This window comes from Hesperophylax consimilis, unplaced genomic scaffold, assembly GCF_061612785.1.
Source record: "Hesperophylax consimilis isolate HC1 unplaced genomic scaffold, BYU_Hcon_1.0 scaffold_34, whole genome shotgun sequence".
Lineage (NCBI taxonomy): Eukaryota > Metazoa > Arthropoda > Insecta > Trichoptera > Limnephilidae > Hesperophylax > Hesperophylax consimilis.
In genome coordinates, this window is record NW_028301264.1 from 1010696 (window position 1) to 1029477 (window position 18782).

General features: G+C 36.8%; 1 protein-coding gene across 1 annotated transcript in view; it reads left to right on the forward strand.

Annotated features, from left to right (window-relative positions):
* LOC149409163 (breast cancer anti-estrogen resistance protein 1-like) overlaps positions 1 to 18782 on the forward strand; it is a 186713-nt gene that overhangs the window by 83003 nt on the left and 84928 nt on the right. Inside the window, exon 3 of the mRNA XM_089650089.1 lies at positions 17024 to 17230. Within this exon, the coding sequence (XP_089506215.1) occupies positions 17024 to 17230 (207 nt within the window). The remainder of the gene's footprint in view (positions 1 to 17023; positions 17231 to 18782) is intronic.

The following is an 18782-nucleotide window of genomic DNA, read 5'->3' on the forward strand; positions in this document are numbered from 1 at the left end:
TACTCAATCTACTTCAATGGAAATATGTGACGCAATTACCGAGATAACAGAAAGGAATTTACGTTCGAAAAATCTAATTCTGCTGAACGTACCTGAAAGTAGAGACGAGAATCAAACCAACAGGATATCTGATGACAACAACAAAGTATGTTCAACGTTAAAAATTATCGATGATACACTACAGATAAATATTTCTAAAATATATAGGCTTGGCGTAAGAAAAACTGACAAGATCAGGCCAATAAAAATAGAACTCCAAGATTCATATCAAGCTAAGCAAATAATCATAAATAAATATAAACTGAAAAATGGCATCAAAGTTAAACAAGATCTCACGGAGCTGCAAAGGAAACAAATGACGGATGTTTGGAAAGAGTTTGAAACGAGAAAAGCGGAAGGGGAAACAAACATAACAATTAAGTACATAAACTCTGTTCAAAAAATAATAAAAAACGTGCCAAAAAACTTAAACAGCACCTAAAATTGTTTGGGTACTACCAAAATGTCCGCGGAATGAGAACTAAATTACAACATCTTAAAATAACTTCTCCCACATTCCCACATGATATGTTGTTTGTTATGAAAATAACATACGATTTTCACTCTAAGTAAGAACCTGTCAAATCTGTGATTTATCTTGTCTATTGTTTATGCTCTGGCAACTTAGAACTTTAACAGGAAGTGAGAAGAAATTCAAGATGGTGGCACTTCCCGGCCGAGCACAAGAGAGACAGGCTGTCCGGTCGGGGGGTCAATTATTATTTCTGGAGGTCTGAGGCTCTAATCGAAAGTTATTTCATGGATTTGCGATTAATACCGAAATGTTCAGTTTGTGCTTCGAGATTAGAAGTCTAGTCATATTTCCCGCGAGTGGAATTCGCCCCGGGTGGCGTCCATAATTAAAACGTTTTTACCATGTGTGGCCGTGGGGGTAATCATAGTTTATCCAAGCGATCGGTGATTATTTCTGCCGATAAACTGTTTTCGCCGTGTGCATTTTGATTCGGAGCATTTTTTAAATCGAACCTCACATCTGATGCCGTCGTCTACTACCTACATGGCTGAACCTCACATCTGATGCCGTCGTCTACTACCTACATGGCCGGACCTCACGAGGCCGTTGGCCAGCCACATCCTGATGCAGCGGTCCACTCCTCTTGGCTGGTACTCACTGGGCCGATACCAGTCACATCTGAAGCCGTCGTCCTCTAGCTACATGGCTGATTCATCTACTCCGCTATTCGCGGCACTCAGTATTCGTTCCTCATAACTACGTACGTTCATATTATTTTAGACAGGGTAGATAGATTCTACTTTCTGGTCGATGGGGGTAAGTTTTCACCTTTTTTGTATTTCTCTGTGAAATTTATCAAATATAACTTGTTACGGCCAGTCCAAAGTTTATCCAGATTACTTTCATTCTACAACCTTGCAACTTCCTTTCAAACATCATGCATCTATTATTTATTTTCTCCGCCCCGAATTTTTTATTCATAACATGGCGCATCAACGTGGTTGGTTCGTATTTGTTCTTATTATTTGATTTTGAATCGAAGTTGCAAGCATTTTAGTAATCATGTGTATTTGTTTTGTTTCGACGTGTCTCACATAAAACATAACCTATAAATGTTATTAGGTACATAAATGTCAGTCAACAGTGCGAACTTATTAAAGTGCCATCAGTGCAACCAACATAAATAACGATTTGTACGCATTATTATAATTTATTTTTATTTTACGGGCAATATTATTTTATTTTACGGGCAACACAATACTATGTGTCAACTTGACAGCTAGGAATGTCAAGCGTAAACAAACATCGCGATTTTGACAACAACTGTCAAAATAATAATACACTTTGAAAGTTTCGATAATTATGTTATGCAACCAATACTATACAGTGCTTATAAGTGCATTTAATTATATATTTGCCTCGCGGGAGTGCAATATATTCATAGCTATCGTCATTAGCTAATTTATTATCATTTTGTATTCAATACTTGCGGTTTCATAAGTAAACTTCAAAATGTCGACAATAATAGACAACATCAATGAGAAAAGGAGATGTGTCATACTGAAACAAATTCTTCAGGGAACAATATTTATTGTTCTTTTTGTAAATTAAAGGGGCATCTAATATCGGAATGTAGGAAGAAGAGTCACAACAACTCTAAACCTAGGGTTGCTTCTTTAAAATATGGAGATTCAAAAAAAAAAAGGAAAAAAACTAAATGTGAGTCGCTCTGTTCACGCGCCTTCCTTTGCGCAGAGGAAGTGCGAGTGCAGAGTTGGCTCCGTTTGGTTAGACGGGTTCTTTCGGGCTCGAGTTCTGAGGTGGAGGTACCGCCGCCGAAGAAAAACGGAAAATTTAATTTTACTCTAGTTGATACTCGAGTATAATTTCTCATTAGAATAATAAGTTAAAATTTTGTAGATTATAAAATATACATATTTTTAAGTTTGTCCTTCACGGAAAATTAATTTTACTCCAGTTGATTACTCGAGTATAATTTCTCATTAAAATAATAAGTTAAAATTTGGTAGATTATAAAATATATATACAAATGTGAGATGCTTCGAAACACAAATACATACATATTTCTGGTCACGATCAGTTCAACTTAGCTCATATTTATTTTTAAGTTTATTTTTATGTCAACTTGGATTATACGACGATATGAACCCGCATATCCTCTTGTATTCTAAGCTTAATATCATATAAACTGTGTTCATATACCTTTATATTGTATTACTTTAAGTAAAAACATATGGAGTTATTCGCCCAGTATTTCAAGATGTTCCGAGTTTAAATATATTGTGCTTACATAGGTCTCATTGCCCATTTGTCTATGTAAGTATCTTTACTATTACAAAAAAAATTCTTGTTAAGTTTCTATAAACAAGTTACTACTGAACTAATATTAATAAATTTATATAATATTAAAACTTCATCATTTGAAAAATGTAAATCAATCCTAAAAATAAATTAGTGATTGATTGGTTCCTGTGAGAACCTCGGTAATTAGTTACACTAATACTACAATTTACAAATTGAACCCTCGGGGACAAAAGACGAATACTAAATTGATTGGCACCATTTTTAACGATGGTTGTAGACTATTTATAGCACCATTTATTTACAATGGTTGGTTATATCCTGTATTTCATATACCAATGGTAAAATAAACTTATATATTGTTTTCTATTGTATAACTGTCAGAAAAACTAAACCCACGAGACCAGTTTAGGGAGTTAGATAGGAATACTCTTCTATAGAGGAACTCTTCTTTTCCAAAATGGATTTAGAATCAGTGATAAAGTGCAGATGGTACACCATCTACGAGTGTAGCCTACTTTGGCTTATTTAAAAAAGTGAATCTGAACAGTGATGCTTTGTGCATATTTAATGTTTTGATGTATATTGATGTCATGCTTTAGTGATAATATTTGTATACTAATTTTAAGTTCTATTCTGTTATAGATGCTACGTCTACGGTAGTCCCAGACGAGAGTCAGAATACATCACCCAGCGTCGTACATGCTGCGGGTGATTACGGGCCCCGTCCACGTAACTTCTTACTGCTAATTGTGTACAATTTAAGGTCTTTATTTCTAAGTTCTGATTTTGTTATATCTAATACTCTGAACTTCAATTGGATGCGCCGCAGACTCATCCATCATGTCTTACGCATGATGGGCGCGACTGATTTTGTGGCACACCCTTTTGCAAGCATACTATTACTTTTAGTACATTTCTGCTATATAACTCGTTTTTTTATGTTATTATATCATGTATGTTTTAGGAACCCATCAGACCAAGTTAGGGTATCTCTTAGCTCAGGCTTTTATTTTGTTCTCCCTGTGTTTGAGGGCAAACACGTTGGGGGCGACCGGGGTAATGTTATGAAAATAACATACGATTTTCACTCTAAGTAAGAACCTGTCAAATCTGTGATTTATCTTGTCTATTGTTTATGCTCTGGCAACTTAGAACTTTAACAGGAAGTGAGAAGAAATTCAAGATGGTGGCACTTCCCGGCCGAGCACAAGAGAGACAGGCTGTCCGGTCGGGGGGTCAATTATTATTTCTGGAGGTCTGAGGCTCTAATCGAAAGTTATTTCATGGATTTGCGATTAATACCGAAATGTTCAGTTTGTGCTTCGAGATTAGAAGTCTAGTCATATTTCCCGCGAGTGGAATTCGCCCCGGGTGGCGTGAATAATGAAAACGTTTTTACCATGCGTGGCCATGGTGGTAATCCGAGTTTATTCAAGCGATCGGTGATTATTTCTGCCGATAATCTGTTTTCGCCGTGTGCATTTTGATTCAGAGCATTATTAAGTTCCACCTTGCCTTCGTGGAAGGGCAACTTACGGATTAACCGTCTACTCAGGGCTGGACCACACTGGGCCGTAGGCCAGCCACATTCTGATGCCGTCTACTCCTCTTGGCTGGACCACACTGGGCCGTAGGCCAGCCACATTCTGATGCCGTCTACTCCTCTTGGCTGGACCACACTGGGCCGTAGGCCAGCCACATTCTGATGCCGTCTACTCCTACTGGCTGGACCACACTGGGCCGTCGGCCAGCCACATCCTGATGCTGCCGTCCTCTAGCTACATGGCTGATTCATCTACTCCGCCATTCGCGGCACTCAGTGTTCGTTCCTCATAACTAAATACGTTCTTATTATTTTAGACAGGGTAGATAGATTCTACGTTCTGGTCGATGGGGGTAAGTTTTCACCTTTTTTGTATTTCTCTGTGAAATTTATCAAATATAATTTGTTACGGCCAGTCCAAAGTTTATCCAGATTACTTTCATTCTACAACCTTGCAACTTCCTTTCAAACATCATGTAGATGGGATATATTTTTCCCCGCCCTGAATGGAGAATTATGCTCTACCGTCGGTAGGTCGGTTTGGCGAGCTCTTTTCCAGTTCAACCACTGGAAGGGACTCTGGCGCGTTGGCCCTCAAAGACCAACAAAGTCAAACTTGGCCACCCACTATTCATTCATATTAACAGTCAATAATGTACTTAGAAAAACCACACACAATAACAGCCTATTAACGCATCTATGGGCTAAGTAAGTATCGTAACATTGTGTCAAATTCTTATTCATAACATGTTATTAACAGAAACATGGTTAAATGAGGACATCAATTCATCGGAATTAGGTCTCAATAAATACAACATCTATCGTCTTGACCGTGACCCCATTACAAGCAACAAATCAAAAGGAGGAGGTGTAATGGTGTGCATATCTAAAAACATTTCATCTAAAAAATTGCCAGTTAAACACAAAAGCGTTGAACAGATGTTTGTAATGCTAAATATTTCATCCACAAAAATCATTATCGCTTGTACTTATATTCCACCAATGTCAGATCTGCAAATATACAAGAACCACATCGAGGATGTAGAAACACTAAAATATAAATATCCTAAAGCCAAATTTATAATTGTAGGCGACTACAATCTTCCGAAAATCGACTGGTCTTTCGATAAGAACAATGAAGTGATTATTAACGAAACAGAAGTGCAGTGTGTCAAATCTAAGGAAATGCTTGATATGTCTTTTTTCCTTGGACTAAAACAGTTAAATAAAGTGCATAATTCTTATAACCGAAGGCTTGACCTAGTATTTTCTAGTGACTTAAGTACAGTGGTAGAACAATCGGATGAATTGTTGTTACCTTTAGACCAACACCATCCCGCGTTAGATATTATTATCACAAATGAGTCTAGAAAATTGCAGAAATTAAAAACTTCATCGTACAATTTTAAAAAAGCTGACTACCCAAATATAATTGATTATCTTGACCATATAGACTGGTCATTTCTAGAAGATGAAAACAATATTGTGAATCAAGTCCAACAATTTTATTCAATCCTAAACACTTCAAAAGAACGTCATGTTCCAAAAGTTAATTTTATTGCATCCCTTTACCCTACATGGTTTTCAAAAGAATTAAAAGAATTGATTTATACTAAAAAACAAACTCACCGAATATATAAGCAATCTAGAAACGTCGATGATTATATAATGTTTACTAACATAAGAAAGCAGTGCAAAGAATTGTCTAAAAAATGTTATAATGATTATATTAGTTTAATAGAAATGGAGGTTCATGATAATGTTAAAAAATTGTGGAACTTTTCTAATGCTCAGCGTAAAAATGATGGTAGTTTACCAAATATTATGTATCTGAATAACAATTGTGCGGATAATACCGAAGGCATTGTCAATCTTTTTGCAGATTTATTCAAAAGTGTTTATGATGATAATATTACCGATAATGAAATCCCAAATGATATATCACTTGAAGAATCACTTAACCTAAACCATTGTTTTATTGAAATAAACGCTATAGAAAAGGCTATAAAAGCATTAGATACTAATAAATCCGCTGGACCGGATGGTTTCCCTCCAATATATTTAAAATCTTGTGTTCGCAGTTTGACTTATCCATTATTTTTACTATTTAATAAGTCTTTGTCGTCAGGGTGTTTTCCAAAACAGTGGAAAAAAAGCTATCTTACGCCTATTCATAAAAAGGGAGATAAAAGCGATGTATCGAACTACAGACCAATATGTATATTGTGCGCTATTCCCAAACTATTTGAATCGTTAGTCCTAGATGTAATATGTAAACAAATTAATAATATTATTGTACCCAACCAGCATGGCTTTATCACAGGTAAATCCACCCTAAGTAACTTGATCATATACGAAAATTACATAACTGATTCTCTTGCCTTGAAGCATCAAGTGGATTCAATATAATATAGTATATTATACTGATTTTTCCAAAGCATTTGACAAAGTTAGGCGACATATCCTTGTACAAAAATTAAGTATGTTGGGTATCAAGGGTAATCTGTTAAGTTGGATTGAATGTTATCTTAGTAAAAGAGAGCTATGTGTCAAAATAAAATCTGTGGAATCTTACATTTTCGAAGCCACAAGTGGGGTCCCTCAGGGGTCTCACCTGGGACCAATTCTTTTTTTGTTATTTATTAATGATATTGTTAGCATATTTAAAGATGTAGAAGTTCTTCTTTTCGCAGATGATTTGAAAATATATAAAACAATACGCAGTTTAGACGATTGTTATACTTTGCAACTTAATTTAAATAAACTATATCGTTGGTGCATCATCAACTCTCTGTTTCTTAATATTAAAAAATGTCAGGTCATTCGTTTTTGTAAAATACGAAATCATACAATTTATGAATATTCGCTTAATAATGTAAAATTGACAGCTGTCACTCAAATCAGGGACTTGGGTGTTATATTTGATGAACAGTTAACATTCAATCCGCATATAAATGAAATCACAAATAAAGCCCTAAAAATGCTTGGGTTTATATGTAGAACCGCATGTGACTTCAAGTCACTAGAATGTTTGAACACACTGTACACATCTTTAGTAAGAAGTCAAGTAGAGTATAATTCGCCTATTTGGTCCCCGTTTTATAAAGTACATTCCAACAATATTGAAAGGGTACAACACAAATTTTTAAGATTTATTAACTTTAAACTTAATATTCCAATCCAAAATATAAATTATATCCAACTCATGCATCAACTAAATTTGATTACGCTATCAGATAGGCGAATTATCTCCGACCTTGTTCTACTAAATAAAATTATTAATTATAGAATCGACAGCCCTGAAATTCTTGCCACAATAAAATTATTTGTACCTTCCAAAAATACGAGACAAAATTCCACCTTTTTCTGTAACAATTTCAAATCTAATTATCATGCGCACATATCGTTAAATCGAATACAAAATTTTGGTAATAAATTTGGTAATGTTGTTGATATATTTAGAGATTCCGTAGCAGTGCTCAAACGAAATCTACATAAACACTTTGCTGATATGTATGACTTCTCCACTCCATAGTAAAAAACCCATTTTTTAGCTTTTGTTTTTTCACTCTTTTCTTTTATGACTTCTTTTATGACTTTTTAACTTTAATATATATGTTTTAACTTTACAAATTAATATTGTAATTTAAATAACAATTCGAATATGATTTTAAGTCCCTATAAATGCTGATTAATTTTAATCCATTTATTTTTCTAAGTAAGTAAAAAAAGAAGAAAAAAAACTGTTCTCCATAATGGTATTCTGTATTATTTGTAAAACATTTATGTACTACAGATATAATAACTATTTTATTTATATATGTACGTAAACTTTTCAATGTCACATAGTTAATGTAATAACACTAATAACAATGTATGTAAAAGCCCAATGGGCGTTTAAATAAAAAAATAAAAAATAAAAATAAATAAAATAAGAGAATCATCAATAGGTCAAAATTCGAACACGACCTGCAGATCAGCAAAAAGCTGGCTGCCTGCCCGCATGGCAGCAGAGCATTCTGGTCGCTTGCGGGCTCAATAGGTCGAAATTTTTGCAAACCCAGTTTGCCACCTCTTACCAGACCTGACGGCTCACTAGCAAACACCGCCACCGAAAAGGCAAACCTTTTAGGGAAAATGTTTGCGGAAAACTCGACCCTCGACGACGGGGGTGCTGTTCCGCCGTCGGTTCCTCACTGCGGCTTCTATATGAAAAAGCTGAGGATCCGGCATCGGGATGTACTCCACGTCATACGGGGGCTCGATGTTAACAAAGCTAGTGGACCTGATGGAATACCTGCCCTGGTATTGCAGAGGTGTGCTGCGGAAATAGTTCCAGTTTTGACAAAGCTCTTCAAAATGTCCCTGAAGTGTGGCACTGTGCCCTCTGGTTGGAAAAAAGCGGTAATTCACCCTATTCCCAAGAAAGGTGACCGCTCCAACCCGGCCAACTACCGCCCCATAGCGATCACATCAGTTCTGTCCAAAGTGATGGAACGTGTGATCAACGACAAACTGCTCACATACCTCGAGAAGAACAAAATTATCAACGACCGTCAATACGGATTCCGGCGGAACCGCTCGTGCGGTGATCTTCTCGCGTATGTGACGCATGTTTGAGGGCGGTGCCTGGAACGTCACGGTGAGACCCAAACGGTCGCACTAGACATATCCAAGGCCTTTGACCGGGTCTGGCACCGAGGACTTGTCAACAAATTGCATTCTTACGGACTTCCCGCATCCCTGTGTACGTGGATTGCTGACTTTTTAAGGGATAGGTCGATTCAGGCGGTTGCTGACGGTTTCACCTCTTCCTCGCACTCCATAAATGCTGGCGTCCCACAGGGATCGGTTCTGTCTCCAACTTTGTTTTTGTTGCACATCAATGACCTTTTGACATGTGCACCGATTCATTGTTACGCGGATGACAGTACAGTTCATGATAGCTTTTTGTTTGACAAGCCCCCAAAGGGCACACAAACTCCAACGGCTCGGAGGGCTTTGAAGCAGAGAATGGACGGTTATCTCGAGAGTATTTCCTCCTGGGGTAAAAATAATCTCGTCGAATTTAATGTTTCAAACACCCAATCCTGTCTGATTACGTCTAAAAGGGATCCAAATGATAATCTAGTCTCCTTCAACGGAAGCAATCTTCCGAACAGGTCTTCCATTGATATGCTTGGTGTAACTATAAGTGACCAGCTCAGGTACGGGGGCTCCATCGAAGCTAGAGTAAAGTTGGCCTCTCAGAAGCTGGGCGTACTGTACAGGGCCCGCAGATACTTTAATAGTACACAACTGCTCACCCTGTACAAATCGCAAGTGCGCCCTACTGTCGAATTTGGCAGCCATCTCTGGTCTGGAGCCCCAAAATACCTGAAAAAAACCCTTGACTCTGTGCAGAAACGGGCGGTCCGTTTGATAGATTCCCCAATCTTAACAAACGGACTGCAATCTTTAGAGCACAGGCGTCAGGTAGGTATGCTGTCCTTGTTCTATCGGTATTACAATGGAAGATGCTCTGAAGAACTAGCGTCATTGATCCCTTCGGCACCGGTGCGTAGTCGGGATACACGCCAAACGCGCGCCCAACATTTGTACACAGTTGACACTTGTCACATGAGAACGGGTCGCTTCTACGATTCGTTCTTAAGTTCAACAGCTCGGCTGTGGAACGAACTGCCGGCCTCTGTGTTTCCTCCCTCCTACAACATGGGACTCTTCAAGACCCATGTTCACTCCTTCCTCTCCACAAAAAGACCCTCCACACAGCATCCCCAAAGATGACATAGGCCCTGGGGGAAATTATTTTCTTCAGGGCCTCCTGTGTGGAGTAAATATAAAAAAAAAAAGCTATTTGGGTCTCGACACAAATATAGTGAGTTCAAAATCAGGCGAGAACGATTCAAAATATGTTAATTTAATATGAGTTTTTCAAATACATATTGCATATTTGCACCTCGGTACAGACACTCTGTTGAATTATCATTTTTATTCGGAATGGAAGAGTTATTTAACAAGACCTGAATTAATACTGAGGCACAGGTAAATCATTTTATAAAGACCCTCGATCTTCTAGTGGTGTACTGGATGAATCAAAAATGATTTATTTGAATAATTATTTTGGTTTTCCAAGAATGAAACAAAAAACCCAAAAATAACATTTTCGGAAGTCTAAATTTAAACGGAGTCGATAAACGTCCGCTAAGCACCCACCTTTGGAAATTTCAGGGGTTAGAGGGGACTGTAGGCAGATGTTCCAAATTAGTTCCAAAAACGTTTTGAAACTTTTGATACTATCAGTGGGAAAAAATACATGCAAATGTATCTTCTTTAAGGTGATAATTGTACTCAATCTTTCTATTTTATCCCTTCTTCAGGTACAGTTTTCCGCGACAACATTATTTCCCAAAATCTAGAACGCCATATTTCCACTGGCTCACAGTTGGGACTCTTTTTTAATATTCAAACTTATATGTCATCCTTGGACGTACCCGACTACGTCATCTATTATTTCTCCAACATAACATATTTTCTGTCACCCCTTTATTCTACCGTCCGATTGACGTTTTGGTGAAATGATATTACCGTGCCTTTAATTTTATTTAATTATTTTTGTTTACAGCGCCCTCGAGATGACTTTTTAACTATACAAATTATCAAATTATTATGTTTTGCTACATCTACCATCTAAAATTTGTTTATCTGCTCCTTTGTAATTCAGTCATCAGTTATTTTTCACGCACGAAGTACCAGGCACTTAATTAATTTAGTTTTTTATTTAAAGAATTATTGACGTAACCATCTAGATAGCTTTAAGATAATGTTGTTATTATCTATGTTGTATTTAATTAGCACTTTTTAATGACGTATTCCGCGTGTACAGTTTTATTCATAATAGAGTGAGCGCCTGAATTAATGCACTACGCAATCTACATAGCATCACTTTCGTCCGAATTGAAATGGACTCCTTTGCTAAAGTTAATCTTTCTTTTCACCTTCTAACTTTGTAAATGTCACAGTTCTTATAAAATATGTCAACCGCTGACATTTAACCAAAGTATTCTCATAAGGGGACATAAATAACTTTATTTTATATTTATCTTGGTGTCATGCTACACAGCGGGAATTTGATATAATAACACGAACTATTGAATACTACGAAAATATAATGGGTAAATACCACAGATATATGAATGTAAATACCTAAAAGAAAAACAACTTGTTTACTAAAATGGAAACAACCACTTAAGTCGGGGGAGATGTATAAACATACATAAAATAGGGTTTTAGATTGTTAGATTGGGTTATTTTAATAATTTATGCGTATAACCAAACCTTCAAATTTATATTTGATGGAGAAAAATGGATCTTTAATGCATCCTTTACCTTCTCCCCCGACATAAATAATTGGTTCTTGTAATAATTGTTGAAACCACAAGGAGAAAACATACTAAAATATTTAAATATTGAAGACAATATTAGTGATTCTTAAACGAAAATCTGAAACAGAAAAATCAGAAAAGGAAACGGTCACATCTGGGACTCGAACCCGAGTCCCAGATGTGACCGTTTCCTTTTCTGATTTTTCTGTTTCAGATTTTCGTTTAAGAATCACTAATATTGTCTTCAATATTTAAATATTACAATTTGAGGTTTTACTCAATAAAGTTATTCCGAAAAAATTAATATACTAAAATATTGCTAATTTATTAAATCTCTTAATTTTTTTTCTTAATCCTCATATAAAAACCGGATTGCAGGCCTTTAACGAATGAATTGATAGGTTTCCTAATAAACTTTCAGTGAAACACGAATGTATTATCACGATGTCGAAACACGTGTTCATAAAAATCATAATACTTTCGCATTTCGTCATTATATATTATCAAGACAAATGAAGGTGCATTAACAGATTTATTAGGAATGTACTAAAAGTTTAACGGCCTGAAATCCCGTTTTTAAACCATTTTAATAAATCCGCAATACTCACTTTTCTCCGTGCAAGTGCTATTTATATATTTAAATATTGAAGACAATATTAGTGATTTTTAAACGCAAATCTGAAACAGAAAAATCAGAAAAGGAAACGGTCACATCTGGGACTCGAACAGGACCCTTGTCTTTCCGGGACAATGCTCTACCAACTGCGCTAATGGGACCCTATCCTCATCGGTCACTTTTAACTGTATCATACTTCGAATAAGAACTACCAACGTTGTCTTCATTTTTTCACCGCACATTTTTATTTGCAACTATCTTTATGTATGATTCAAGATTGAAAATGAAGACAACGTTGGTAGTTCTTATTCGAAGTATGATACAGTTAAGGCCGAGTGTAGTTTTTTATTAATTTAAAAAAATGATAATATTATTAAGGAAATCGATAATAATAGTGTTTTCAACAAGTAAATTTTTTTTATACATTTTTAAAATTAACATAGGCTTAGTAATTATCAAAATCAAATCGAAAATATGACCTTTTTCAGACCGTAATACGTGCGTTTTAAAAAATACTATTAAAGGCTGAATATCGTCAAAAAGGGGTTTTCTTTAAACGTACGAAAAAAAAAACTAAAAAATAAATAAAATAGGTTCGTAGTTTAATTTTTTCATAAACACTAATTGTTCTTGTTTTTAAAATGCAGATTATAAAACTTTGGATACGTTTATTTAACAAAACTAAACGATAAATTATTGGTATTATATTTTTCCATTTTTTAAAGTTAATTTAATATTTTTTATACTATAATTTAAGAAAGAACACTTAGATTTTTAAATTACTTTTAAAATAGGCCGTCTAGTGGCGCCTATTTGAAAATTTTAATACGGTAGAACATCGAACTAAAAGCTTCTTTTAAATATCCCAACAGATGGCGCTATCATGGTCGGAGTCTTGGTTATTGTTTATTTTTCAAACCGATTATATTATTAAGTTATTATTTATTAAATTATATGATAATTATTAAAATATATATTATAATTAAAATTATAATATATATTTTAATAATTGTCATATAATTTAATATTTTTAAACTTCCGATTTAGTTGTCCGGGTTAAGTCTTCCCCAAAGGAAAAACTTAACCCTTCCACTCACTTTTCCACAAATGATCAGCTAGTCAATCAACACTATGTAAGTGCATTATATAAGTAAAATAAATACAAAACAATACAAGAACAACAACACGTCAAATCACCAGATATCAAATGGGAAAAAAAATTCACCGTCTCCAGATATTTTCATATCAGAGGGTTCGGCTCGGTAGAACTTCTAACAGGGCCTATAAATGCTCTACAAGCCATATATGATAATATTTTGTAATCATACATGTATTTAAAATGACTGACTTTTGCATTTTTATATATAAATTTTTTGATAGATCTAATACGCCTAAATTTTTTTTAAGAGAGCTAGGTATAATGCCAGTAGCCGAAATTACAAATGGTAATATTTTTATAGTGAGAATGCCAAATTCTTTTGAACTCATTTCCCAAATCTGTGTATTTTATTATTTTTTCAAAAACAGATCTTTCGTTGAAACGTTGCTTGAATTGGCTTTTGCCGTGTTTGGTGACCAAATCTGAATAGCCAGGTAGATTCACTTATTCAATAAATAATACCCGTTCTGCGGTCTAAATTTAAATAATGATGTTAAATTGTACTACCTACATGTAAAACCACTCAGGGCTAAATAAGTAGATTTTTTTTTTCTAAATATTTATTACGATAACCATGGTTTACCGAGATTAACCAAGGTCAACCATGGGGCAGGACCACAGTGATATTTTTTCCGTGGCCCAGGAGACACGCTTGTACACCCACTTCCAGTTATATTATTTTTTTCTTTTACTTTTTACGTCTAGCAGTACATTTTTGAATTGAATACCACACAAGAGTCTCAATCGCTCCCGTCTGGAGTCAGTGAGACTATGGCCTATCCCCAATTGGAGAATGTTGCGAGACTGAAGGTAGGTGAGGGGAATGAGACGAGGAAGAGGAAGGTGGGGAAGTACCAGGATATTCAGTTCTGGTCACCAAACACGGCCAAAGCCATTCCAAGCTAGCTTAATATTCTGAATGGTGGTGTTACACCAGGGCGATACTGAGAGTATCTTGCACTATGGAACGTGCCACAAATATTCTATATATTATATTTAATTAAATTGTGAAATAACACCAAATAATCAAATAAAATTTATTTGCACATTCCGGAATTTGAACCCGCGTCCTTCGGATTGCTTGTCGAGAGCCTTACCCCTCGACCACGGAGACCGTCGAAGTAATAATGAAAAAATCTGGTCATGAAAAAAAAACATTCACAGACCTTTTACCGTTATTTGTCCTAACTTGGAGTTTTTTCTACAAAATTGGCTCGTCTATATTTTCAGGTTCTATAAGTACTCTAGGTAGTACCTAATAGTACTACTAAGATGTTTTGCAAACACGCCATATTTGTATGCCAAAAAATTCTCGAGTGTTTAAAACAAATTTAAAAATTAAATAAACATACCAAGCTCTGCTTATTTAAACAAACATCTGACACCTTGATTAAGAATAGGTAGATAAAACAATTAAAAAAAATAGATTTAATAAAAAAAAACTCTTCCCTCGTGCCCTTCGGGGGCTTGTAAAACAAAAATCTATCATGAACTGTTTTGTCATCCGCGTAGTAATGAATTGGTGAACATGGTAAAAGATTGATGATTTGCAATAAAACAAAGTAGTAAAGGGATGTTATGCTGTAAAAATGTAATTGTATATTACAAAGAAATTAAAATCAACCAGCTATGATTAAAGGAAGGGGGGGGGGGTAAATTAACGGTACTCATGGTGAGGCACTCTTCACTCGATGATTTTCTAAGTAAATCGGTTTTTAATTTCATCGTCATTTCATTGTTGAAAATATTACTGCGTACCGACAGAAGACAAAGGGCACGGCTTCAGTTGGATTTCTTACTTCCAAGGGCGTAGGGACGCGGGGGTTGTGCAGCGGGGTTGCAGGAATCGCCAGATGATTCTCTTGTAAGGGCGATGGTCTTTGGCGATTCAGTGACGGAAACACGGACAGGCTATATGGCCCACAGAAACAGATGTCTATAACGGCGGCGGTGAAGGCGAGAATGGTGGCGGCTTATCTATTGTCTATCTCAAGTAGGGAAAGCAATAAATCTCCAACATTATATGGCTGCTTAAAATGAGAAGTGTTGAAGTCCCACCCGCTCCGCTATAGGTGTCACCAAAGATAAAATGTAAAATGTTGTATGAAAAAGTGACAGTATTAATTTATAAACACATTGAAACGAAAGGAAAGAAGCAACCGCAAGCAGCGTTATGCGTTGTTTGCGGTTGCCTCATTCCTTTCTCAAAGACAAATACATAGCACTATCTTTTTTATGTCAATACAAACATGGGATGCTAGGAAGAGGAATGTAGGTATATTTTTTACAATGCGTAATAATACAAAAAAATAGTGCCATCTGGTAACTGAAATTCATAACTTTTATAACGATGATAACGAAGATTTACATTACCGCCATCTTACTGTTTTCAGGCAAACGTTTTTAAAATAAATTCTAGTTAGAAAAAATATTGTTTTGGAAATGAACAACAGAGTTCTTGTGTGTCGAAAATAGTTGATTTTGACAGGTCTACACTCGGCCTTAAAAGTGACCGATGAGGATAGGGTCCCATTAGCGCAGTTGGTAGAGCATTGTCCCGGAAAGACAAGGGTCCTGGGTTCGAGTCCCAGATGTGACCGTTTCCTTTTCTGATTTTTCTGTTTCAGATTTGCGTTTAAAAATCACTAATATTGTCTTCAATATTTAAATATTATAATTTGAGGTTTTACTCAATAAGTTATTCCGAAAAATAATAAAGCTATTTATATAGTTTGCGTGAGGCGGAATTCGAAAAGTTTATCAAACAAAGATATTGTAGATAATATATGAACTTTCACAAAGCTATATTTTAATGTGTGTTAAACATGTATTTTTTAAAAATAAATTGCTTAATTAAAGATGGATTATAGTCTCTCTTTCTCGCTCAAGTTATAAAATAATCCTGAACCGGCACTCAGAGCTGGTCCTGAGCCAAACGGCGCGCCTGGCGCGAATACAATTTTGTCGCCTCTTGTCAAAAACTAGTACATGTTTAGATAGGTGATCACTATAATCAATCATATTTGGATGATTTGTGTAGCGCAGTTTTATGAAAAATAATCTCAAGGGCTGTGTGTTAGGTATTATCAGCGCTCTGGCATTTTGGCGCCCTGAGCGGACTGCTCCAATTGCGCCTGCATAGGGCCGGCCCTGCGGCACCACTTTATACATCATTTGAGGGTACTTTTCAAACACCATATTTAAGTCAATTGAAGAGACTTCAGAAAGTTTTTCAATGTATTTCTAATATCATCAGAGAATGATAATGGTATCTGATGAGGATGCATGTGATACTAAACAGTCTAAACACCCCTTCTCTATCACTTGCAGCTTCAAATCGGTGCGTTTTACCAAGTTAAAAAATATCACAAAGCTGATAGTTTCGTGACAGCCGTTTCAACCTTCGACACATTATCAACCAGCTTCACGCATGTTTTGTTCACCAATTCCTATAACTAAATTTAAATCTTATTTCCTCCAGGGAATCTGCCCAGGAAACCGCCTGCGCCTCCTGGCCGGCGTGTACGACACGGGCGGGTGTCCGCCCTCACCCCCGCCCACGCCTGCCCCCGCCCCCGCCCCCGCCCAGCACGCGCGCCCGCTGCCGCCGCCCCCGCACTCGGCCAGTCAGCACAGCCTCTTCAAGGGGCACAGTCGGAGGCGCTCGCTCAACACACAGCCCAATAAGGTAAAACGATATTATAATAATTTATTTATTTATTTATTTATTGGATGATTTTTATAGCGCCGCTTTTGCGAAATATCACCTCAGGGGCGCTGTACAGTTAATGCAGATATTACAAAAAAAATAATATAAATATTACAAATTGAAATTAAGTTAAATAAAATGAAGTACAGAAACAGGTGACACGGAGATGGAGAGTCTGCTGCAAGAATCCTAGGTGGTGAGGAAACTGGACCGGCTGCTGCAGCGAGAGAGTCCACCGCGTCCACCAACAGTGCCAGCACGAGGTTCGTCATCCTTCCAGGTATGTGTCTGCTGCTAATAGAGCGCTGACACAATGTCCTCTCATGGATTCCAGACCTTGGCAGCACCGCTGTGACATTCGACAAAGGTAGAGGATGGAGACTCTGCAGCAAGAATCCCAGGTGGTGAGGAAACTGGACCAGCTATTGCAGCGAAAGAGTGCACCGCGCCACCAACAGTGCCAGCACGAGGTTCGTCATCCGTCCAGGTATGTGTCTGCTGCTAATTAAGCGCTGACACAGTATCCTCACATAGATAACAAACCTTGTGACGCTCGGAAGGTCCATCTCCTTGTACACTTGTTTCTGGTGATTATGTTAGTGGTGCATTGTTCCGAAATAAAAGGCGGCGGACGGAATAATAAATCACCTTGGGCACTTGTCAGGGCTTTCACTGTTTCCAAGAATAACATTGAACAAGAATAATAATGATGGGACCTATTAGTTGCGTACAACCACACCTTATATAAATTCAAACAATTTTAAACTTGTAATCGACCAGCTAGGTCTTTTACACATACTGTAAAATAGGGGGCCGGTCAGTCCGTAGTTAGCCGCTAGGTCCGGGTAGAAATCTGCTTTACCTTTGCTCGGGTCGGTAAAGGAATCTACTTTTATTCTTGCTCCGGTCGGTAAGGGAATCTGCTTTTGTCCTTGCTCAGTTCGGGGCCGGAATCTGCTTTATCCTCGGTGCGGGAGGAGGTAGGCAGGGGCAGAAATCCAGGGGGGAGCCAAGTCAAAGAAGTATCCAAGTTGAGATCCAGAGGGAAGCAGTCAGGAAAAGCAGAGTAGAGTAGCTGGTGGCGGTCCAAGGCAGAGAGACTTTGACTTTGATAGAATGGCAAATAGAGTAATTAGCTTGGTTTACAAGCTCTAGCTCCTTTATAATGATGGGCATGATTTTACAAGATAAATTATTAATTTACAAGTTTGTGGTCGTCAATTTTGCGGGAGTTGACTGCAATAAGTTTATTCCTTCCTGAGGATTTGTTTGGGCTTTTTGTATTTCATCGATGCGCCATGGCACATTTTCTCCGAACAGACGTAGGTTCGGCGGACGTTTTGGGATCCTTTTGATGAATAATGGTTGGCGAGTTGTTCGAGACATTACAAGCCATTGTTGTGTTTGAGTGACTATTGAGTGCTATAAATGATGATTTTATTGCATTAGTGAGGTGATTAATGCTTGGGTATTAGATAGCATTAGGTGGAATTGTTGCATGAAGGCTTGCAACTGTTCTGTTGCTCTGGTG